The sequence below is a fragment of the Seriola lalandi genome, unplaced genomic scaffold, assembly GCF_002814215.2.
Source record: "Seriola lalandi dorsalis isolate HSWRI2012SDOR001 ecotype SW California unplaced genomic scaffold, Sedor1 jcf7180002054613, whole genome shotgun sequence".
In the NCBI taxonomy this organism is placed as follows: domain Eukaryota; kingdom Metazoa; phylum Chordata; class Actinopteri; order Carangiformes; family Carangidae; genus Seriola; species Seriola lalandi.
Window position 1 is genome coordinate 28,590 of NW_019525166.1, and position 24,002 is coordinate 52,591.

A 24,002-nucleotide genomic window follows, 5' to 3' on the forward strand; every position below is an offset into this window, starting at 1 on the left:
ATAAGTGTTTAATTTTCCATCATCACGTCTTCAGTGCTTTGTCATACTGATTTAAAAATAAACATTTGTCTTCTTTCAAGGTTTCTACTGTGATTTGAGACTGGGTCTAGCCAATGCCTCCTTGCCAAGGCCATGTCCTAAAGGACATTACTGCCCTACAGGTACAGCCTTGCACAACCAACACCCCTGCCCAATAGGCTCCTTCAACCCGAGACAGCGCACAGACAGTCCAGCAGGCTGCATGCCGTGTGCTGCTGGACAGTACTGTCCTTCTGTGGGATTGTCAGAGCCGGCAGGTGAGGAAGAGAGATCTCTTCTCTTCAACCGTTTTCCATTTTTTCTTATATTTTTCACAGTTATTTTCAGTGGTTACTGTGATTTCAACAAACAGGCTACTGCAGTTTTCTAATGTTATTGATTTTTGTGGTGTTAGATACACTATTTGAAGGGTTTATGTAAGACTCAGAATAAGGTTCCCCTGTGTCTGCTTTAAATATTTAAATGTGAAATTTACCCAAATTGGAAATAAACATTTTTTTTCTCACTTAGCTCTAGTACAGATTGCTTTGGATTTACTGTATTTGTTAAGGTTTGGAGATTTATCTCAGAGAAGTTTATCTAAAAATACATGTACAGTATTTGTACCAGAGGTAATTGAGTAAATGTTTAGTTTTTTTAAAATTTGATTAATCCAAGTGTTTAAACTCAGAAGTGGTGGTCTGTAGCATGTTGGGCTGCAGATGTATTTACATTAGCACATACTGATAATCTGTTGTAATATTCTTCTACTCATAGGACCATGCCATGCGGGTTATTGGTGCAGAGAGGGAGCATCCTCTCCCAGCCCGCTGGACGGACTCTCAGGTTCCCTGTGTCCGCCTGGTCAATACTGCCCCTCAGGTTACTGGCTTGTTTTCCTTTTAATAAGCAATCAGCCATCAGCAGGTGCTTCAGCGATGCTATACTGCTGATGCCTGAAATATATCAGGCTGCAGAAGGTTCCACATTTTCAAAATAATGTTTTTTGTAATCCTGCGCTGATGCAGCTTGTTTTATAGGCTAATATAACCAAATTTATACTGCGTGAGGCTATTAACATTCTATCCTATTATATTCTAGGGCTACAATGTTTTATTCATGCTAATTACCATTTGGTGGCCTACAGGAAGTCCTGACAACATTTATCTTGTAACTTTTGAGACTGTTTTCTTCAAATTAATTTGTACACTTGTTCCGTCTGACTCGGGGCACTGACCCATGCTGTAGAAATGCTGCTGTAGGGTAAAGCCAGCCGCCCTGAGCTGTCCAATACTGCACGCAGCAGTGGTGCTTTATAAGAGTGTCCCACTCTTAAGTTGCACTTAAATCCTGCTTACAGTGTCTAAAACATTGTCACAGTGTATTGTGTCAGCAAACCCAATAACTGCAACGTTCTTGTCATCTCTTAGCACATTTCTGCATACTCGGCATACTGTTTACTGCAGCTGAAATGTGAGTCGGTATTTGTTTCATCTTTACAGGCACCACTGCTCCCGTTGCCTGCCCTGAAGGAAGCTGGTCAAACAGCTCAGGCCTGCGCAGCCAGGAGGAGTGCAGGCCCTGTCTGGGGGGATTTTACTGTGACTCTGCCGGCCTCACTAAACCTAGCGGATCCTGCAGTGGGGGGTACACCAGACTCTTGATTAAATAAACACTACTTCTATTATTTAAGACTAACTCACAAAAAAATACTTCCCAGCCATTTTTTCACTTAGGTTTTAAAACTAGCCATCACTGGTTCATATAATATTCGTTATATTTGGTTTTAGGCTTTTCGCACTCTTGTTTTCTCTCGTTAATCTCTTGCAGATATTACTGTGTAGAGAGAGCTGTGACATCCACCCCTACGGATGGAGTCACAGGGGGATCTTGTCCTGAGGGTTACTTCTGCCCAGAGGGAACCATTCAGCCTGTTCCCTGTGATCCAGGCACATATGTTGCTGTTACTCACGCTACTCAGTGTGAGCTCTGTGTGCCAGGCTGGTACTGTGTATCTGGCACTCTGTACCTGTGTCCTGCAGGTTTGTGGTTTACTGTTTTGTATGCCCTTAAAACCACTTAAAAAAAATTATAATAAATTATCAAACAAAATAATTAAAAACCAGAAACAAACAATAATGATCAATGAAAAAGCTGATGCACCTATAATTTAACCAAAATCTTTGTGTCCTTCATATTTATGCGTCTCCTTGTGTGTGTTCTGTGGCCTGCAGGCTTTTACTGCCCTGAAAGAACCGGATTTGACTTGAGAGGCTGTCCAGAGGGAACTTACGGTCCTGACCCAGGCTACTGGTCTGTCTCTCAGTGCAGGCAGTGTGACGGCGGCCATTACTGCTCTTCCAGAAATGGCACAGCTGTCACTGGACCATGTCGGGAAGGATATTACTGCTCACATGGAAACACCTCTCCAAGACCTCTGTCACAGGCTGCAGGTAAACAGCAGTATTTACCAGACATGCACTGCATGTTCACAAATTTAGGAAATACAGTACAGTATAGTCTGATGTAACCACATTTTGCTAATATGTCAGCCTGATTGTCAGCCTGTTAGTTATCTGAGGACATAGTTCTCCACTGGTACTCCTATTTTGGGATGATTGACAAATGGCAGCTGTGTTCCCTGTGTCTCTCACCAGGAGAAGGAGGGCCTTGTCCTGCTGGTCATTATTGCCCCAGGGCCACCATCCATCCTCTGCCCTGTCCACGTGGAACATTCTCTAACCTCACCAAATTAGTCTCCCAGGTCGTTTACACTTTATATCACACTCGCATATCACCTTGACAGTGAATGAGAATTACACCAGGATAAGATCTGAATGGAATTGTCAATTGGTGTTTAGGGATTTTTCTTGTTGTTTTGTAAATTGCGAATATCTGTATATGAACTGTATATTCTTTTTTACAGTACCTGCACAATTCAAGATGTTTTGTGCAGAATTATGTAGACCCAACGTTCAATTAATAAATAAGACATGAAATAAATCATTATGAATAAACAAACTATATATTCAGACAAAAGTAAAAGCCAATAACATAACAGGCCTTGACAGAATAAAGTGACATTGGGGAAAATGGCATTTTGAAATAAAACTGCTGTTAATGTAAAATGGAGGAGGACAAAATAACATTTCATAATAATGGGTTGGTTAGATATTTTTTCTGTATTTATTATATGAATATTTATTATTTTATATATTTGTTACCTTGGTTGCTTCACGGCTTATTTATCTATATTTTATATTATTATTGTTTAATATTGAACACTTTAGGTTTCGATATAGCAAACTAGTTTATGGTCAGTAGTGCTACATTATATATAGCCCTATACATTACCCAGTAACTTATATTGTACATTGTTTTCTTTCTTTCCTTGTGTCAGCCAATCAATATCTAATCCCAAATCAATGTTGCAATAAGGCACATACTCTTTTTTCATTTTATAACAGCCTCTCTGTTTTTGTCTCCCCCTGTTCTTCTCTGTCTCTCTTATTTCCCCTCTCAGGAGGATTGCCAGCCATGTCTCCCTGGTTATTATTGCGATGCAATGGGGCTTTCTGCGCCTTCAGGGGAATGCTGGGCAGGTTTCTTCTGTCTGGGCGGCGCAGATCGTCCCGACCCTCCTTTAAAAGACAGCCATGGAGGACCGTGCCCGAAAGGTGATCAGATCCCTGGAGTTAGACATCTGTAACTGATTTTTCAAGTGAGAGAGAGAGAGTGAGAGGGAGAATTGTCAAGAGAAAATGTATGAAGACAGTCAATAAAAAAACAACAACACTGGGATAATGTAATCAGATACCTATTGTTTAGACAGGAAATGGCAACAAAAAGCTATACTTTGCATGTCATGTGGGAACTACAAAAGAAAATGGGAATTGCAAAGAACACAAATAAGTGTAAAATTTACATAAGCCTAGAGCTAACTTAGAGGACAGGTAAACAACAAAGCACTCTTTCAAGTTAATAGGGCTAAACGTAAGCAGCTGCTCTGTTGACACTTGAAATCGAACCCTGTCCCCTGTGTGTGTGTGTGGGTGTGTGTGTGTGTGGGGTGTGTGTGTGTGTGTGTTTGTGTGTTTGTATGTGTGCTTGTGTGTGTACGTGTGCGTGTGTGTGTACTTGAGTGTGCATCCCTTGCTTGACTCTTGTCTTCACACAACCAGGGTATTATTGTTCTGAGGGCTCTGTGGCTCCTCAGCAGTGCCCCCTGGGAACCATCAGTACAGAAGATGGCCGATCCAGCTGCAGCACCTGTCCCCAGGGGTAAACTCGCTTATCAGCCACACACAGTTTCTTGGCACCATAAACATATGCACTTTTTCTCATATAAAGCTGATGCAAGAACTGTAAACAGTACGCACTTTTGATGTTTACTCACAGAAATGCATACCTGTGTACACACAGTCACAATTACATTCAAACCTCATTGTTACCACAGCAGTAAAGGACTAAATTCTTCCTGTCTTGTTTTGTCTGGATAGTTTTTATTGTCCTGGCAGTAGTAATGGCTCTCTGCCGGGGAGTTATGAGTGTCCAGAGGGTCATTATTGTCCGTCTGGGACTTGGTCCAAAAACCAGTACCCGTGCCCAGCTGGATTCATCAACCCTCACACTCGGATGGCAGCACCTCAGGACTGCTTGCCCTGCCCTCCAGGTCACACATCATTTACTGCTAATGAATATTAGTTTCCCTAAGCTTAAGTATTTCACTCAGGGTTTAGAGCGACCTTGACAGTAATCGGTAATTAATTAATTACACTTCAGAATGCAGCTGTTATTGAAAAACGGTGATCAAAATCAGGAAAATTTCACCTGGACTTCATACAGTGTACAATGTGCTGCTTTTTCTACATGCTCTGTTTTGCACAGTAATTTTCAATTTTACCCAATTTCACTCCTTTTTTTTCTCTCTCTCTCTCAAGCCAGGCTCCTTCTGTGCGTCCCCTGGGAAGGGGGTTGCATCAGGCCAGTGTGGTGCTGGGTACTACTGCCTCTCTGGGGCCTGGTCACCCACACCAGAGGATGGAGGGATGACAGGTGACAGATGTCCTCAAGGTCATTACTGTCCCCAGGGCTCCTCAGCACCACTGCCCTGTCCCACAGGACATTATAGCAACAAAACCAGGAACAGTCATCTCTCCGACTGCCTGCCTTGTCCCCCAGGTTGGTATTAATTTATCACATATTGTATACATTAGTGTTTAAGTATGTGTCTTTTATCAGTCAGAAGATAAAGATTCAATTACATAACTCGATTTACCAAGGGATAATCCTGTCACACAATGTCTGTGACTGATTAACAGCATTGCTTTTGTTTTGTAGGTTTCCTGTGTGTCACCAGAGGGCTCTCTTTCCCTTCTCTTATCTGTCCAGCTGGCTCCTACTGTCCACATAGAGAAAACACCAGCCTGCAGGCTATACCCTGCTCACCTGGACACATGTGCCCACCTGGATCTGATAGGCAGGTATCCTGCTTGTCAGGGACCTACCAGGACTTATCAGGACAGGTGGGGAAGAAAGTAGAATACTCTATTCTCATATATTCTATAGTCCCAAATGCAATGTGCACCTACCATTTTATATATTGTCTTACACAGTATTTGGCCTGATAGACTGGACTAAAAAAAATGTATAAATAATTTACTCTATAACTATCTGTATGTCCTATAAAAGATGATGTAAACAGTTTATAGTTTAGCTTTTGCCATGTCCAACACAAGCATCTAAAATGTTAATCTGTTAATCAGTGAATATCTGTGGTCATGATTTGTATTTGTCCTGTGTAGAAAAAATGATGTGTGTAATTTGCCCCTCCACAGGCAGAGTGTGTTAAATGTCCAGCAGGATTTTACTGTGCTGGCTCAGTGGATACTGACACTGGGCATGTGTCTGGGACTCACACTCCCATGCTGTGTCCTAAAGGACACTATTGCCCACCAGGTAGGATACAATAGTGCAGCTATTCTAACACAATCATGACAAATCTGCAATGTTATCATATCATGTCATCGGATATAAATATATGTAGGACACAAGTCATGCTGCAGGCTGAGGGAGATTAATTAATTAACAATGTGCTTTATTGCATGCAAAGGGCTGTTGAGTATTGCTCTTGTTTTGTGTGTAGTCCCAAACAAGTGGCTGTAACAGTAAATGGCTTTCTAATTATGCAAATGGCCATTACAGAACATAATCAAGATAAGGATGGTCATCACAAACTGTCCTGTGATGTTTAGTTCAGGACCATCTGTAGATATTATATGCTATTCATCTACAGGAACGCAGTCTGGTGTTGCATTCCCATGCCCAGCTGGTGCCTTCAGCACGCAGATGGGGTTGTCCAATAAGTCGGGCTGTGTGCTCTGTCCTCCTGGGAGATATTGCAGTTCCTCGGGACTGGCTGCCCCCACTGGGATCTGCTCTCCTGGGTAAACGGAGGCAAAATGAACACACACTTCATCATGTTCAGAGACAGACTATGAAAGATATGACATCCTGTTTGTGTTTAATGCTGTCTCTATTGTCTATAATGAAACTGTCCTTATGCTCTGTCTCTCCCTCTGTCTTTCTCATCTATCACTTCCTTCATCCCACATCCCCCCTCCCAATCACCTCTGTTCTCATCATCTCGCTGCCCCCAGTTACCTCTGTATCCATGGTTCTGTTTCTGCCCAGCCAGAGGAGGGCCCAACAGGAGGCCGCTGTTCTGCAGGGTCCTACTGCCCCCAGGGTACCAGCTATATGGTTCCCTGCCCTGCAGGCACCTTCAGCTCGATAGATGGTGACATATAACACTTAGTTAGATACACTGTTTGTGACATTTGAAGTTATTGATGGTGTTAAGTGTACATTTTGTAATGAAAGAAAGCTCTACCTTTCTATCAAAAAGCAAATACTTAAAATAAGTCAAGTGGAAATATTTTGCTTTGCAGTAATTCATACCATGTTTTATTTCCAGTTTATCCTGTCAGGTCAGATATATGAGCTGTATTCTTGGTTTATCAGGGGCAATTTCAATAGAAGTATGTCAGCCCTGTATGCCTGGTCATTACTGCACCAAGGTTGGCCTCTCCGCCCCATCTGGGCCCTGTGACCCTGGCTTCTACTGCACAGAAGGATCCAGAGTGGCCACACCTTGGGGTAATATCACAGGTAACAGGCTGCTTCTCCTCGCCCTTCATGTAGTATTAATAAATGTTTGGCAATATACAAAGCTGCTTATTTTAGAAATGGTATTTCTAGTATGAAAAAAACAAGGGTCATCTGACACAAGCTTGAAAAATACTGTGCTGTGCACATTTTTCTACCACTGCACTTCGGTTTTTATTTAATATTTCCCTGGCCTTTGATACCACAGTGCTGCGGAGGTCTCCACTGAACATTTACCACTCCCCATCGCTTTCTCCTAGTAGTATTTTCTTTCTTTTGTCCTCGCATTACAGGAATTGGCTCTGGCATTTTAGTTCACTCACTAACCTAATGAGTAATGACATCCAATAAAGGTCTATTGTCTCAGTTGCAGGAGATACCACGTCTCCATCCCCACGTCCTGGTGATTCAAACCTGGGTCAATTCCATGGTGATGTGTGTCCTGCAGGCTACTATTGTCCTAGAGCGAGTGCAAAGCCGAGCCCCTGTCCTCCAGGTAGAAACCCAATATATGCAGACAGAGCCCTGAAAGAGGTGGAAATTATTCCTGTTTTTCTGTATCATGAATGTGTTGTTCAACAGAAGTATGAACTCCACTGTCATTTCCCTGAAAGAGGAATGTGTTTGACCTCTTGCTTTTTATTACACTTTTTCCAAACGAAGTGTACAATCCCATAAAGCCCCCAGAGGTACAGTATAATGACTTAATGTATCCAGAACTTCAGAGGAGGTTGTAAAACCTAATGGTAGTCCAATAAAACTGTCATAATGGTCAGCTGGCTACTTAACCAAGTGAATTATGCCATGTTATTTAATTTCTCTTTCTCTCTCTCTCTGTGTGTGTGTGTGTGTTTGTGTGTGTGTGTGTGTGTGTGTGTGTGTGTGTGTGTGTGTGTGTGAAGGAGATAAAGAAATGAATGGAAATTATTTTTATTCACATGATAATTTGTGTCCTACATATAGGTACTTTCTTGGGGAAGTCTGCAGCTGAGTCTGTGGCTGACTGTGTTGCTTGTTACCCGGGTTTTTACTGCCCCTCGTGGGCTCAGATCTCTGCTGACCTCCTCTGTCCCCCGGGGTGGTTCTGTCCACCAGGATCAATGTCTGGACATCAGCCAGGTACAGTACACATCATCAGGGGTCAGCTCAGGGTTAACCACGGCAGTCTTTGTACTTCTTCTTTTATTACACAGTGTCTGATCCACATATAGTAAGTCTGCTTTCAAATAGGCCATCAAATTGGCTAAAATATGCTCACATGATGAAGCTGGTTTAGAAGACCAAACTTTTCCTACTTCACCCACTGTAAAAGCTTGTACAGTAGTGCAACTTTTCATATGAATGATATTGAACTTTTTTCACTCAAAGGGAATGGAAAAGATACTGTATGATGTACAACGAAGTAAAGCAAATTACAGTTTATAAACACAAAAACAAACAGCTGAATTTTCTGATAATTTAATTTAAGAGGCAGGAAAATTTTCTCAACCCATAAAAGAACATATAATCCTCAAGTTTACATGAAAAACTATACTACTACATATGGTTTTCATTGGACAGCCTTATCACTTTTGGTCAGTTTCATCAGAACTTAAAATTTTCTTTAACACATTTGATAATTTTGCAGTTTACCTACTGGCATGTAAGCCTTTCCAGGATGGAACTGTAATATGTTACTTTGCAACTATGTTCTTTTCCATGAGGTGTTTGAGTTATATTTGTCTTCCCATTCAATGTGGTTGTTCTGTAACTAGTGTAGTAACTGGTGCTGTAACTGGTGGTGTGAGTGTGAAGCAGAACTCATCCATTACTTGCCTAACCTAACTCTGCATGTACCATGGAGGCAATTTTATGCCTCAGATGAGCTTTCCTCCTCCTCTAATATTACATGCACACCTTGAGATTCTTTGAAAGGCGTCCTCATCCCCTCTTCGCCTTTTATTGAGAAGACATTTTGCTAATTTGAGCATGAAATGACCCAGAACCTATAAATAGTCTCCATCTCGTTGCTGTCAGAGTCAGGGCACCTGCTGCTGAGCCTGCTTTCTCTTCTCCTTGCCTCGCACAGGATTTTCATACAGGGCGAATACTGCTCAGAGTCACTGTCTTCTTCATTGCTTTGTTTCCATGGTACCACATTGGGCATGATGAAATAAACCAGCTATCCTTTTTTTCCATGAATAATGTTCACCTTGGTGTATGTAGGATAAATCATATCAGTACTTTATTTTATAAGTATGTTCCTGTTTTATTTTAAACAAGGAGGAACCAGATGAAAGTCTTAACTTTTCTTTATCTGACTGTGTCACAGGATGTCAGTGCCCACCTGGCCATGCGTGCCCACATGGTAGTGCTCAGCCGGCCATCTGTAGCTCTGGCACTTTTCAGTATTCATCTGGACAGTCAACTTGCAACACCTGCCCACCAGGTAATTAAAGAAAAACACTTGTGTCCTCACATTTGTAGACAATAAACAGACAAAGAAACAAAAGTGACCTGAAGGTTCATATTAAGTGAGACACACACCCTGCCCAGGTTTCTACTGTATGGAGGGTTCATCTGTGCCATCTCCGTGTCCGACGGGCCATGTCAGTCCGTCAACTGGCAGGACGTCCCTCAGTGACTGCTCCCCCTGCCCCCCTGGCACCTTCTGTAACAGCAGTGCTCTGACAGAGCCATCTGGACTCTGTATCCCAGGTTTTGACAGTCCAGTAATTCACCCTAGAAAACAATGTCAGAATTGAGCTACAGTATAAGAGTGTCTTTTCCTTTTACTGTATTAAGCCACAGTTTCCCCTGAATCACACAGTTCACTTATCCTACATTGTAATTATTGTAGTGTTCTCAGTGAGATGTCTAACTGCGTTGTCTACCACAGGACATTTTTGTTCCCTGGGGTCCACTGAGCCTTCTCCTGTCTCCCAGCCTTATGGAGATGTTTGTCCCGTGGGACACTATTGTCCTCAGGGTAGTGGGTCACCAAAACCCTGTCCTGTTGGCAGCTTCCTCCCAGAGCCTGGAGCTTCCTCCCCCTCTCACTGCCGCCGTTGCCCCCCAGGGAGATACTGCCTTAGTCCAGGAGCCTCGCAGCCGACAGGTGGGAGATTTCACCAGGTTTCCATTAGTCAATGACAGTCACACTCATTAAGCAATTTAAACGAGTGTATAGGGCACAACTGTGTAAAATCCACAAGGTTTCATGTTTCAGCTGTAAACTGTGAGAAAGCATTGGCTCAGACCTTTGAATCGCTGCTCAAATCTGTGATTTTTTTTTTCCACACAGACTCAAATATTAAATGATATAGTGAAACTAAATGACTGTTTAGTCTGGTTATCAGGCTAAGCTCACACACAATGAAATATAGATCCATTCTTGCAATCCCCCTATAATACCTCCCTGTGGCAGGTCTGTGCTTTGCAGGTTTCTTCTGTTCTGGAGGTGCAGATAGCCCCACACCTCGTGCCAACTCCTCTTTGTTCAGCTGTCTTCATGAAATACTGGATATTTATACTGCGAAGACAGACGCCGCCTTCTGGATGCGAAATCTGTCCTGCTTCAGTAACTCCAGTAATTCTGGTAAAACATGGCTTTCTTCAGTTTGTAATAACACAGTAAATGCTTTCTATGAAGGGGCAGTTCATTATTTTCTTCAGACTGTTCAACAAGAATACAGAGCCTTATGTGTCGTGATAAATGTCCTTCAAAGCTGCGGCTTTTCAGTTAGGCCTGCCCCTAAAGTATTTGGCAATTAATCATTGCCTTACAGTGTTACATTGTACAAAGATGTTGTTCCCTTTACAGTCAAAACTGTTCAATCAGCATGCTGAAAGAGAAGAGTGGCTCCTCCTTGGTTTCCTGTCTGCCAGACAAAGATATTAACTCAGACATCTTTCATGCTTTTATCTGCCATGTTCTATTATAGGGAAAGATGCTTGGAAGATCGAAGTGGTAACGGCGCCACAGGCAGATTCAGACCATATTGTGACTCACTCACCGCCATGTCTCAAGAGTCCACATTATGCATGTTCCACCTACAGAGGAGATATATGCCCTAGGGGTGGGTAAATCCTCACAGCGAACTTGTGCACTTGATGTGATACTTTGTTCGTCCCCTCAGGCACACACGTTATCTTCCTTGCTCGTGACATGGGAGTCCCACTTACTGTAATTGCTGTGACGTATGACTGATTTCATCTAGTGTGTGTGTGTCTCCAGTGTATATGGCGTATTCCAGCTTTGATGCCATTTCATCATGGTTTTATTTGAACCACTCTTTGGTTTGGAGCCTAATTTCTTTCCTTTTATGGTTATAAACAAGTCAAGCATTACAGAAAAGGCTTTGTCAATTACACTCCATCATGGAATTATCTTAATGGTTCAGTAATTCAGTGAGGGCAGCATAAGATAGATGCTAATGGTTATGCAAATGGCCCTCCTCACTCTTGAAGGTCGAATTCCACTATTTAAAGACCTAAAGGCCTGAGTGCTGGAGTTGGAGATAGTTGTGTGGTGATGCACATAAAACGGCAAAACACTGAAATAAAAGTTGATGTTAGATCAGCAAGGCACAGTTTTAAATTCTCTCAAGAAAGTAATTACTCCCCCCTGCTAAATGGAAAAAGAAAAATCTGGTGAGTGAACTGTGAATAGAAGCAGAATATAAGATTGTGGGAATGAAAAGTTCAGGGTGTGACAAAATCCTCTATCTCTAGAGGGAATGTGTGAATAAGAACAACTGGACTATTGGTCTTGCTGAAGTTGATTTGTTTGTGATACTGTTTTGTGGCTATTTTTCAGGTTTCTATTGTCCCTTGGGCTCTGCCTACCCTCAGCCCTGTGAGGCTGGCTTTTACTGTAACCAGACGGGTCTAGAAGCTCCGGGAGGACCCTGTGCTGCAGGATATTACTGCCCAAAAGGCTCTTTAGACCCCCATTCCACCTCTTGCCCCACAGGACACTACTGCCCCCTTGGAACTCCTCTTCCTCTGCCCTGCCCTCGTGGAACCATAAGAAGTGAGATAGATTAGATTTATCTAATCTCATTTATTTTATTTAAATTTTTGCATGAACTGTTTAATAAATAAAAGAAAACATGTGCCATATCCTTTTGAAAAGAGACAGGTCTGTAATTCCCTGCCTTTTTTCGGTCATGAATTAATTATGAATGAGTACTCCGACACAATGCTAAACTGAGAAATACAACACTTAATCCCCTTTGTTGTACACATTGTCAGTTTCTCCTACTAATATCCTTACATGAACTGCTGTCTATCTTTGCAGTTCAGTGATGTGGAGAAACATGAAATTCCATTGAACCCTTTTTCTTTCCCTTTGGGTGCCCATGAATAATTTCAGTCACAAAATGGTTTAATCGTGTAATTGTATTCTTGTCTCGCGGCGGACAACTAGAATCCTATTAAAATGTGCTGTAGCTCCTTTGTGTGGGTATGAATTAGAAACTGATGGGGGAATAGGTATGTACTTTGCATCGAATTAACATTGTTATCTTTTTTAATGCTTTCATTATCTGAACTTACAATGTGTTTTTTTTTTTATTTTATTTGCAAGTCATCAAACACTGTGTACGAATGGAAGTGTAGATTTCAGATTTCAATTTCAGAACTTTTCATGAATTCATTTCCATCAATATGCGCGCTGCGTGCTTCCCATCAGGTTCCCTCGGTGGAGCTACGGTCGAGGCTTGCCAGCTGTGTCCTCCAGGTCACTACTGCCACCAGAGAGGCAGAGCTGAGCCAAGTGGTCAGTGTGCAGAGGGCTATTACTGTCCTGGGGGACAGAGCTCTGAGAGACCAAAACAACATGTCTGCTCAGTGGGACATTATTGTGAGAAGGTCAGCCATCCAGTATTAGTCTTCAAGCTACCGTCAGTCATCATTGCTGAATACTGTATGTGATGTCTCTGCATGAGTCCTCCTCTTCAGATGTGATTTTTATTCTGTCATGACAAATGCATTGCTGCATACTACACACGCTAAGTCAATCAATTTTTTCTTCCTATTTTTCTTGACTGCCTCAGTCTTCTTCCTATGCTGTGTCTGTCTATCTCCACTGTTATTGTTGCACCATGATTATTCCTGGTGATGCATGTTATTGCCTAGACATAGAGTCTAATAAAACTTATTTAATGTTTCCTTCAGGGCAGTGCCAGACAGGAAGTCTGCCTTCCAGGCAGCTATCAGCTCAGACAAGGCCAGGGCAGCTGTGAGACATGCCCTGCTGGTTACTATTGTCAAAATCAAGGTAAAGCTAATGGGTGGACAGATTGCTGAATTTAGCAGCATTGAACTTTGCTGCTCTGAACATAAATGTTTATCAACCTTTAAATCATGATCAGTTTTCTAATAAATTTAAATTTCTTTTTGAATTCTTTTTCTACACATCAGGAATGACCCTTCCTCTTCTCTGTGAGAGAGGATTTTATTGTCCCAGCGGATCAGCAAATCAAAATCCTTGTCCATCGGGGACCTATGGAAACATGTCAGGACTCATTGAGGAATGGCAGTGTTTACTGTGTGACCCTGGCATGTACTGTAAAGGAACAGGTACGGTGCAACCCCTATCAGTTGCTTGTTATGTATCTCTCACAGATATCTATCTTGCAGACAGCTGCAGTTTATTCCAGAAACAGTCAGAAGTAAATAGCTGCACTGGTATAAGGGTGATAAAAACCTTGCTTGTATGATATGTTTAAAGGGAGGACTTTCCCCAGTGGGCCATGTGCTGCAGGGTTCGTATGTGTTGGGAGAGCCTCTGAACTTTCACCATCAGATGCATTGACTGGATTCCCATGCCCTTCTGGTTTCTACTGCACTGTGGGGACCTCTGTACCAAAACCATGCCCAAAAGGAACATTCAGGTGCATATCCTGCAATACGTCTATATACTCTACTATATACACTTGTCGAGCACGTTATCAGGAACACCATACTGATACTGGGCAGAACCTCCTTTCTCTCTCAAAACAGCCTCATTGCTTTGCCAGTTGTTGGAAACATTCCTCTGACATTCTGCTCCATGTCTACACGATTGCATCACATCATTTCTGCAGATCCGTCAGCTGCACATTCACGTTATCTATCTCCTGTTCTACCACATCGCAGAGGTGTTCTACTGGATTCAGATCTGGTGACTGGGGAGACCACTGAAGTCCACTTAACTCACTGTCATGTTCATGATTTGATTTAAAGCATTTTATAGCATGGCCATTAGAATACGGTACATTGTGTCCATAAAGGGATGTACATACTCAACAACAGTATTCAGATCAGCTGTTTCATTCAACCCATGATTGACTGGTATAAAAGAGCCCAAAGTGTGACAGGAAAATATTCCACCACCTGGCCTGTTGACACAAGGCTGATCAGGCCCATGGATTTATGTTGTTGATGCCAAATTCTGATTCTACCATCTGCTGCCTCAGCAGAAATCCAGATTCATCAGGCCAGGCTACATTTTTTTCCAGTCTTCAACTGTCTAGTTTTGGTGAGTCTGTGTCCTCTGCAGCTTCTGTTTTCTGTTCTTGGCTGACAGGAGTGGAACCTGACGTGGTCATGTGCTTTTGTAGCTCATCCACCAGGTTCAACGTGTTGTTTTCATTGTGAGAAACTTTTCTGCTCACCAGAGTTGTAAAGAGTAGATATCTGAAGTACTGTAGCCTTTCTATCATTTCCAACCAGTCTCCACATTCTTCTCTGACCTCTCCCATCAACAAGGTGTTTCCATCTGCAGAACTGCTGCTCACCGGATGTTATTTGTTTTTCACACCATTCTGACTGAAAACTCCGGAAACTATTGTATTTCAAAATCTCAGAAGATCAGCAGTGTCAGAAATACTCAAATCAGCTCCTCCTGCACCAACAATCATACCATATTCAAAGTCACTGAGATCACTGCACTGCTGCCTCATGGCTGGCTGCTTGAATGAATGCATGAATGAGCAGGTATACATGTGTTCCTAATAAAGTGCTCTGTGACTGTATAAGTTATATTAATTTGACTAACACCTGCTTTATATCTCTAATTACCATCATCTATAATATTCACAGGAGATAGTAGGATTTGAACTAAACCTACAGCACTATACTACTTCCTGTCTAAACATTGTTCTCTGTAACTAGAAGGAATATTTGTAAAGTATATTAGTATATTTAAGATGTAATCAAATCCACAGAAATTCATGCAGGTAACGATCCATTTTTGCTTTAATGCTTTGTTAGTGCAATTCAAAATGTGCGATGACTCGGGATATAATATTATCTTTTGAAATTATTTAAGGTTTTGGCATGAAATGCTCTCCGTGATGTAATACTGAGCAAATATTATCCAAATGACATGAAATCACTTGACTACTGCTGTGGTTTGCAGTTATTGCTAAAAAAATGTTCACATGTTTTGACAGCGAGCAAAGTGGGCTTGTGCATGAGTCCCAGTGTCGTAGCTGTAGTCCTGGCTTCTACTGTTCAGGGACCGGCCTCTCTGCGGTCTCTGGACCCTGCCTGCCAGGTAAGAAATAAAATAATTTAGTTGTGTTTTTGTGATGCCTCACCCTGCTTGATATGAATGAGTAGTTTTGCAAGCATTTTACAGAAAGCGTTTTTCTCCAGGTTTCTACTGTCTAGAAGGATCCCAGACTGCTACTCCAATGTCAAGTGTATCTGGAAGTGTTTGTCCAGCAGGCCATTACTGCGCAGAGGGCAGCAGTGTACCCTCACCCTGTCCAGCTGGCTCTTACCAAAATGAGACCAGAGGAAAAGCCAAAGATGACTGCAAACCATGCCCTCTTGGTAAACAAGAAGTTATACAAAACTGACTTTTCTTTAGTACAAATTCCCTCTGCCTCTCTGAAGATGTCCTCACTGTTTGAATGTCTTTGCCAGGCTGGTTCCAGGATTTATCAGGCCAGAAAGAGTGTAATCCCTGTCCTGCTGGGTTTCACTGCCACTTCCTGAGTCCCAGCCCCACCAGGGGCAGCTCCATTGGAGTCTCCAGCCCTCTGCCATGCCCAGCTGGTTACATCTGTCCCAGGGAGAGTCCAGACAGTCAGCCTCTCCCCTGCCCTAAAGGCACCTACAGCCCCAGCCAGGGTCTCACCACCATAGGTAAAAAACCCAGAACCTTTGCGGAAAAAAAAAAAGCAAATGGAATTATCTTTCACTATTGACTGGCTAAGCTCGTGTTTGAAAGAAATACAATTTGAAAACCAATTAAGAGAGTACAGGAGTTGTTAAGGCCGATTCTGTGAGTTGTAACTCTTGAGGACCTCAGTCAACTATTCAAAACTGAATCATTCTTGCGAAACAAATTTTTGTTTTTCTCGAAAAGATCTTCCTTAATTTCGCTTGCTTCAGGACACTGACGCACAGCAGTGTGCAACCGTCTCAGTCGCGTTGATTGATGGCACCTGGCAGGAAGCTTGTTTTGCTTTCAGCACTGGAGTCAAAGCTGTCAATCTGTGTTTGCAGGGGAGTGTCTAGTGTGTCCAGCCGGTCAGTTCTGTGGGTCTGAAGGTTTGGTTGAGCCCTCAGGATCATGTGCCGCTGGGTTTCTTTGTCTGAAGGGTGCCACGGTGCCGAACCCGACTGACAACACAACTGGATCTCTCTGTCCACCAGGGATTTTCTGCCAACAGGGGCAACGAGCTGGTAGATGGAAAAATACACAGCAAAAGTCCTTTGATGATAAGATTTAATATTTGTGTGAATGCAATTTATGCCAGTTCGATGACTTTTAAAGATGATGTTTTCCATTTGTTTTCCCTGTTGTGCTCCAGGTGATTGCTGGGCAGGGTTTTATTGCACATCGGGCTCTAGCAGGGCAGATCAAGCTCTGTGCCCAGCTGGTTTCTTCTGCTCCAGTGGAACACCAGTCCCCATGCCTTGTCCTGCAGGCACATTTAGCTCTGCAACAGGAAACACACACCAGGACAACTGCACCACCTGCACCCCTGGGTTCTACTGTCAAGGTGGGAAGAATGGATTGTCCTAGAGTTTTTCTTCAGCAAGAACAGCAAGAGTTATTTTCTTCATTCAAGATTCAACAATGATCTGGGGATCCATACACTGGGGACTAGATATTGCAATTCATTATCAGTAGTCACAATAGATTAGCATGCAGTACAGCTAGAGGACATGTTTTTAATGAGTTATTTTTAATAAGGGACACAGTGATCATGGACATGTTGCTAGCTAGCTACTGAATATTCACAGGCCTTCTCTGTTTAATGAAAGCAACAAATTCACACCCATTCTGTGGGGATTGTCCGAAGTCATTCTGGGAAGGTTTTACTAATTGAAGCAGAGCTGATACATCTTGAGGTAAAATGGGGATGGCTAGTGGAAGTCACACCTCTCTTTATCTCTGCTAATCTAACTGACAACTAATTTTACAGTGTCAAAGAGACAATGTATTTAATCATGCTGCTGTATCTTTTCAAAGACATTGGACACTCAAAAGTTGAAAAAAAAAAAAAAGAAGCTGTTCATTTCATTGGTGTCATCAGATATCACTCCTGCTTATTAATCATCTTGGTGTGGCTCAGTTGAAGGTACTGTACAGCCTGCACTGTGTCCCTTTGGATACTACTGTCCTCCAGGACTGACTCTAGGACTAGAGTTTCCTTGCCCCCCTGGCACTGTGCAGACCCAGCTTGGAGCCTCCGTTCCTGAAGCCTGTCTGTCCTGCCCTGCTGGTATGAAAAAGGATCAGTGTTTTGTTCTGTGTCATCATAACCTAAACCCTAATTACATCTAAAAAACAATCGTTGTGATGATGGCTTTATTTTGTTGGTTTTTCTTACAGGAATGTTCTGCTCTCAGTCTGGTCTGTCCCAGCCCACAGGACTCTGTGAAGCAGGATACTACTGTCCTGCTGGATCAACCAGCCCGAACTCTACTGAGTATCAGGTGTTGTTCTCTGTTGCCTCTTTAGGTGCATAACCTGTTGATGTTGGTCAGCTCAGTGAATTATATCTCTGTATTTTGGACATTTCAATGTTTCATCAAATTTCACCACTGTATCAAAATGTCTGTATGAACTAGCAAAATATGATTGGTAAGTTGTTCAAAAAAAAAAAACTACGGACACTGTTTTTACACCCAGGGATGACCCTTTTCTTATTTGATGATTCCTCCGATGGCACCATCACATGTAATGTAAACTTTGACAATAGATATTAAAAAATGACCACATTTCCAGCATATTTGCTTTGCTTACTGATGGTGCCTTGATGATGAATTGTGTTTCCTCTAGTGCTACCACTAAATTTCCACTGGTACACAAGAAATAGTAGAATCTTACTCTGACTTTACCATGAATTTCACTTAACACTTTACTTAAAAATTTCTGCTCCCCCATTTTGTCACTCCATAAGCTTTCCTCATTATTCCCTACGGGGCACAATGTCAACTTCACACATGATATTGCATAATCAAATAGGAATATTGCAATACTGCTGAACACATTCACATGGGCACTTTTGTATTTCAGCCTCTAGAGATCTCATGGCTTTATTAGACTTGAAAATTAAAATGGGTATTATCAATAAAAAATGTCATGCCAGTGTTTCATGATTTTGAATGCCTTAGTTTTATCATGTCTTTACCTTTTCCCTTTTTCTCAGGGGAATTCTAGTGGAAGCCATCTCTGCCCTTCTGGCCACTACTGCCCCACAGGTACTGGCTATCCACTCCCCTGCCCCACAGGCTCTCTTTCCATCTCCCGAGGACTGAATGGAGTTGGTGAATGCCCACTCTGCCCGCCTGGACTGTTTTGTGACAAGCCTGCAATGGCGGAGTTTTCAGATGCTTTCCCATGTCATGCCGGGTAAACACTTCTGCTCTTCTGCTTTTTCAGTTTCAAATCTTCCTATAGAGAGTTTGGATGCGCATACAGTTCTTTTTGGTCCGTAGTGGGTATTATTCATATTACTCACTTGACTGTTTACATCTGACTTGAAGAGAAAGTGGTCAAGAAATTAAACCCGTCTTTCCCTCGCTCTTTCAGTCTCTCCCATATGTCTAATGCAAACTTTTTCTCACCTTTATTCATTGAAAGTATTTTTGGATTTATGTGTGGGATTTATACCTGGATTAAAGGGACCAACCAAGATGTCAGCAGGATATGGGGTTTGTTTAGAAATCCAAGGGAAGGCAGTATGTGTGAAAATGTCAAAATCAGACAGATAACTGAGGACAGCAGATGTCTGAGTTTCAGCATGAGAGAGAACAGGTGTCTTCAGAGGCACAAGATCCACACTCTGCAAAGTGTTGCATTTGGTTGCAAATATTCTCTGCTATAAAACCCACTTAAAAGTATCTTTAGCACTTCATTGTGTCTGCCAAAGCATTTTTTTCTATTCTGTTTTATAAGCTGTAAGTAAGAGCTGAGAAGAGTTTCACTTTGAGGTAATAGAATTAAAATTCAGTGCAATTCAAAGACATTTAGCCATAAAAAACCTGTGGTTTTGTTCTGTCTGACATTAATTGCTCCCAGTTTTTAAAACGTATTGATCTTTTTTCTTTGGAAACACGCTATACTTAGCAGCTGATTGTGATTAATTCTGAATGAGCAGAACTGAATATGTATGATTTATAACCCTACGTATAATGGTCAGTGCATTAGCATTAAACAGTATGTGGTGTTTTTAAATTGACTGTGCTGACTGCTTGGAGTTCAGATGTACTACTTTCAGTGTTGATTATGGATTAATTACTGGATTGTTAACCATTGAAAATGGTTAACAAAATGAAATTTTATGGAGCAAAACTGAAGAGGTGTGCTCTGCTTAGAAAGACTGGTTTACTATTGCCTTTACTGACAACTATTTTCAAGACTTTCACAGCTGTGTTTTTCTAAAATGAATTCTCGCTGAGTGATTGTTGAGACTCGCTAATGAGAGCTTGTGGCAATATTTGTGATATGAAGTTTGTTTTCCCTGTTTATGCCTACAGGTATGTGTGCCTGGGTGGTAGCTCAAGTCCCACCCCGTCAGATGGTTCCCATGGCTACCTCTGCCCCGCTGGCCATAGCTGTCCTGTTGGCTCAGCAAGTGAGATGCCCTGTGAGCCTGGCACTTACAGTCCCGCCCCTGGAGCAGCCCGCTGCATAATATGCCCCAAAGGGACAATGTGTTCCTTCTCAGCCACTCAAGAGCCCTCTATCTGCCCAGCTGGTGAGCATGGTGAAAACAAGCCTTCAGTGTTCAGTATAAATCATGTCATTAGCCTTTTTACATGCAACAGCGACACAGTCATTGATGGAATTTGCTTTTTGTAGGTCATTTTTGTCCTTCTGGGACAGCCCTGCCTCAACCCTGCCCTTTAGGGACTTTCAACAACCAGAATGGAGCCCACTCTCTCTCTGCCTGCACGCCCTGTCCCTCTGGAGTCTACTGTGGTTCATATGGAGCCTCAGTGCCACAAGGTGATCAGACACACAGATGCCGTTTAGCAAAATAAACACACCCTTATGCTGGTTACACAATTTAGTAATAGGTAACCAAGCTGATGGTGTTTTGTCTAGGGTCTTGTTTGGAGGGTTATTTCTGCCAAGGTGGGGCCATGGGACCAACACCGCATTACTCTGACAACTTCCCCAGGAATGGCCCTTGCCCTGTGGGCCACTACTGTCCAGCGGGGTGCCTCACCCCAGTTCAATGCCCTCTTGGCAGTATTCGCAAGACCACTGGTACACCAACTGTTTACACTCATCATGAAATAGCATTTTCCTGTGTTAGAGTCAAACCATTGTGTAATGAGTTGAATCATTTGTTTTCCACTTCATATCTTTAGTTAGATGCTCGCATTTGCATTTGAAAGACGTCCTAATGGGATCTCTGATTGTCTGATCTGGTATCTGTTGTACTCCGGTTATAGGAGGTGCGTCCATCGAGAGCTGCTCTGCCTGTCCTGCAGGTCACTACTGTTCCACTGAGGGACTGGCCAACCCCAGTGGCCCCTGTGCTGCTGGTTTCTACTGCCCTTTTGACTTCTCTTCAACCACTCCCTATGTCTTCCTCTGTCCCAAGGTAAATATTATTCATACGCTCTTAGTCTTTTTCTCTCTGTATTCCTTCTCTACCATTAAATTCCTTTCCCTGTCCTTCCCTTAGCCATTGTTCTTATTGTTAACACTATCCCTCAGAGAAGAGCTTGTATCACATTGCTTAATATTAATGTACTGCTGCATTGAGTGCCACCCCTCAGATGCGCCTTTGTCATTTGGATATTTTTCTAGGGCCACTACTGTCCAGAAGGCTCTGCCCTGGCCTTGCCTTGTCCCACAGGAGAGTACCAACCGAACCCAGGCTCAAATAGCTGTATCCCCTGCCGACCTGGATTCTACTGTGAGGAGGCCATAGTGGGGGAGCCATGGCCCTGCCCACCACACTCATTCTGCCCTGCAGGTACACTTAAAGAACAATTTTCACCAAAGAGGATTTTAATCTGCCCACCAGCATCTCTACAGCTCACAAATTAACTCACTATATCTCGTTTGTTTAATCTGTACAAAATGTAGTGGTCAGCACAAACGTCATGTGCCAGACTGCTGACTGTAGCTTTACATTTAACACACTGCACTTTCAGCAAGCAAGTTAATAAGCTTATTTACCAAAAAGATGAACTCTTCCTTTCACTATTGTTAAACATTATGAGCCATCCTGGAGAGAAAAATGTTTTTAAAAAGTTTCCAAATTTATTTATTTAATTTAAAATAATAATAAATCTTGTCTCGGTTCTTCTGCATCTTGTTTTTTTTTCCAGGCACCATGGTGCCTCAGCCTTGCCCAAATGGGACATACACTCATTCAAACCAGGGAGGACTACAGGAAGAGAGAGAGTGTTTACCCTGCCCTTCAGGGAAGTTCTGCAGGTACACTGGATGCATCAAACCCCCGGTGCATGCATGCGGTAGAGCTCAAATGTGCCCTTGTCTCACACTCACATGACGTGTACAATAAAACACATGCATGTCCTGTGCTCATGCATACACATACGGACACGTGCTCAGAGGCAAACACTCATCTCTGCTTTGATTATGTTCACAATTAGCAGAATGCAGGAGTATATCATGTTCAGGAGTCACGGTTCACTGAACAGCCAAATTAACACCTTAATATGCATGAATATAATGAATAGAGATAGAGAAAGGAGGCAACAATGTTAGAAATGATGTAATTATCATTCTGTTTATCTAATGAAGCAGACATTTTAGTGTCTCCTAAATGTTCTTGTGTGTGGGCCTATACTGTGTGTGTTTCTTTGAGTCTGCAGTGAATCTTGTCGTTTTGTACATAACCTCTGTGTGTATTTTCTTCAGGGCTGGAAGGATCCAGGGCGCGTGTGCTGCAGGATATATTTGTGTTTCTGGGAGTGCAGATTTCACCCCTCAGGGATCAATATCTAAATTGACACAGTGTCAGTGGGGCATGCACTGTGCTGGACCATGTCCACCAGGTACAATACATTTAAAAAAAAAAAAAAAAACTGATGGGGAAAGAATATTCTACTAACTATCTACTAATCAGACTCTATGCACAGATTTTCATTCTTTGACTTCTGAGATGAGTTTTCTCCATCTTATTTATAGTCAGTTTAACTATTTGAAATAAATTGTTAAGACTGAACACATTCTTTCTTCTAGGTTTCTATTGTCCTGAGGGCACAGAGGCGGCTCTGTTGTGTCCTGCGAATACTGTCAGAAGCTCCCCTGGAGGTGCGAGCCTACAGGACTGCTTACCCTGCCCACAACTGCACTGGTGTAAACCTGGTATGAGCTGATAATGGCTTGTTCGTATGCATGTATGTTTGAGTGGTTAGAAGTGTTTTTGTAGCTACTGTGATTAATTTTTAAGGGTACTAATGTAGGATAAAGTTTAAATTATGTAGAGGCCTTTTCTGGATTATTTGGTTTGAGAAGTTATGAAAAGGAAAAGTTGGGTTTAAGATTTTGAGTCAGACATAGGAGCATGCAGGAAGGCTGTTCTTTACTGTAGTTTCAGAGCTCTGACAATAATAAAATTTATTATTTTTTTACTTTGGCCTGGATTAGTAGTTGATACTTGGGAGACAGTGTATTGTGTCCTAAACATCTGGACACATTTTTCCTCTCCTCAAATTTTTACCATTATGTATGTTTGCAGGAGATCCAGTCCTTCATCTGTGTCCCGCTGGTCATTACTGTGATGGTCTGTCTGGCAGTAATTTCAGTCGAGGGGCAGGACCCAGACCATGTCCTCTGTACACCTATCGTGCTTCCCCTGGAGCAGGCAGCAAGGGCGACTGCCTGCCCTGCCGTCCTGGTTCACACTGTAACAGTACAGGTCTGTCACATTGCATCTCACACAGCAGACCACAACTAATTACAAAGATTAACTAAGATTATATATACAAATGAAACACATTACTTTATTTTCCACTGAAGGTTTTTTTTTTTTTTTGCTTTTTCATTCTGCGCCAACTGTATAATGAAGTGTAAAATGCTTCTCTCTGGTGGGTTTGAATTTACATTTGCAATGATAGTTCAAAACAAATTGCCTTCCTAGGTTGTATTAATTTCGGTATGTATGCACACTATTATACCTTTGCCTGAGATAAGAGTGGAGGTGGTGTAATGTGCCTGAAATGGGCACTGAGTTTAACTTACAGGCTACAGTTATAATTGAGAGGTACATGTATGAAAAAAGGAAACTTTTTCCTAATCTCCATCACAAATGCTTAATGTTTAAAAAAAAAAAAAAAACATTGTTACTTTATCTAGTGAATTTTTCTAGTGTATGGACAATGATGCTGCAAATTTT

The 24,002-nt window shown here is 42.2% G+C and overlaps 1 protein-coding gene across 1 annotated transcript in view; it reads left to right on the forward strand.

Annotated features, from left to right (window-relative positions):
• The window catches only part of LOC111665041 (uncharacterized), a 49,359-nt gene that overhangs the window by 13,240 nt on the left and 12,117 nt on the right, over nucleotides 1–24,002 (forward strand). The window contains exons 30-73 of the mRNA XM_087177602.1: nucleotides 81–296; nucleotides 796–900; nucleotides 1,521–1,665; nucleotides 1,849–2,060; nucleotides 2,253–2,471; nucleotides 2,676–2,782; nucleotides 3,542–3,695; nucleotides 4,200–4,299; nucleotides 4,518–4,690; nucleotides 4,963–5,199; nucleotides 5,359–5,543; nucleotides 5,856–5,976; nucleotides 6,314–6,464; nucleotides 6,678–6,817; nucleotides 7,042–7,188; nucleotides 7,559–7,681; nucleotides 8,149–8,304; nucleotides 9,497–9,613; nucleotides 9,721–9,882; nucleotides 10,064–10,282; nucleotides 10,592–10,762; nucleotides 11,109–11,243; nucleotides 11,984–12,199; nucleotides 12,860–13,038; nucleotides 13,345–13,447; nucleotides 13,591–13,749; nucleotides 13,901–14,063; nucleotides 15,606–15,709; nucleotides 15,811–15,990; nucleotides 16,084–16,305; nucleotides 16,669–16,848; nucleotides 16,977–17,168; nucleotides 17,745–17,894; nucleotides 18,005–18,108; nucleotides 18,825–19,027; nucleotides 20,155–20,375; nucleotides 20,480–20,626; nucleotides 20,726–20,890; nucleotides 21,079–21,230; nucleotides 21,440–21,608; nucleotides 21,967–22,075; nucleotides 22,523–22,659; nucleotides 22,847–22,972; nucleotides 23,346–23,529. Of these exons, the coding sequence (XP_087033728.1) occupies nucleotides 81–296; nucleotides 796–900; nucleotides 1,521–1,665; nucleotides 1,849–2,060; nucleotides 2,253–2,471; nucleotides 2,676–2,782; nucleotides 3,542–3,695; nucleotides 4,200–4,299; nucleotides 4,518–4,690; nucleotides 4,963–5,199; nucleotides 5,359–5,543; nucleotides 5,856–5,976; nucleotides 6,314–6,464; nucleotides 6,678–6,817; nucleotides 7,042–7,188; nucleotides 7,559–7,681; nucleotides 8,149–8,304; nucleotides 9,497–9,613; nucleotides 9,721–9,882; nucleotides 10,064–10,282; nucleotides 10,592–10,762; nucleotides 11,109–11,243; nucleotides 11,984–12,199; nucleotides 12,860–13,038; nucleotides 13,345–13,447; nucleotides 13,591–13,749; nucleotides 13,901–14,063; nucleotides 15,606–15,709; nucleotides 15,811–15,990; nucleotides 16,084–16,305; nucleotides 16,669–16,848; nucleotides 16,977–17,168; nucleotides 17,745–17,894; nucleotides 18,005–18,108; nucleotides 18,825–19,027; nucleotides 20,155–20,375; nucleotides 20,480–20,626; nucleotides 20,726–20,890; nucleotides 21,079–21,230; nucleotides 21,440–21,608; nucleotides 21,967–22,075; nucleotides 22,523–22,659; nucleotides 22,847–22,972; nucleotides 23,346–23,529 (7,060 nt within the window). The remainder of the gene's footprint in view (nucleotides 1–80; nucleotides 297–795; nucleotides 901–1,520; nucleotides 1,666–1,848; nucleotides 2,061–2,252; nucleotides 2,472–2,675; nucleotides 2,783–3,541; nucleotides 3,696–4,199; nucleotides 4,300–4,517; nucleotides 4,691–4,962; nucleotides 5,200–5,358; nucleotides 5,544–5,855; nucleotides 5,977–6,313; nucleotides 6,465–6,677; nucleotides 6,818–7,041; nucleotides 7,189–7,558; nucleotides 7,682–8,148; nucleotides 8,305–9,496; nucleotides 9,614–9,720; nucleotides 9,883–10,063; nucleotides 10,283–10,591; nucleotides 10,763–11,108; nucleotides 11,244–11,983; nucleotides 12,200–12,859; nucleotides 13,039–13,344; nucleotides 13,448–13,590; nucleotides 13,750–13,900; nucleotides 14,064–15,605; nucleotides 15,710–15,810; nucleotides 15,991–16,083; nucleotides 16,306–16,668; nucleotides 16,849–16,976; nucleotides 17,169–17,744; nucleotides 17,895–18,004; nucleotides 18,109–18,824; nucleotides 19,028–20,154; nucleotides 20,376–20,479; nucleotides 20,627–20,725; nucleotides 20,891–21,078; nucleotides 21,231–21,439; nucleotides 21,609–21,966; nucleotides 22,076–22,522; nucleotides 22,660–22,846; nucleotides 22,973–23,345; nucleotides 23,530–24,002) is intronic.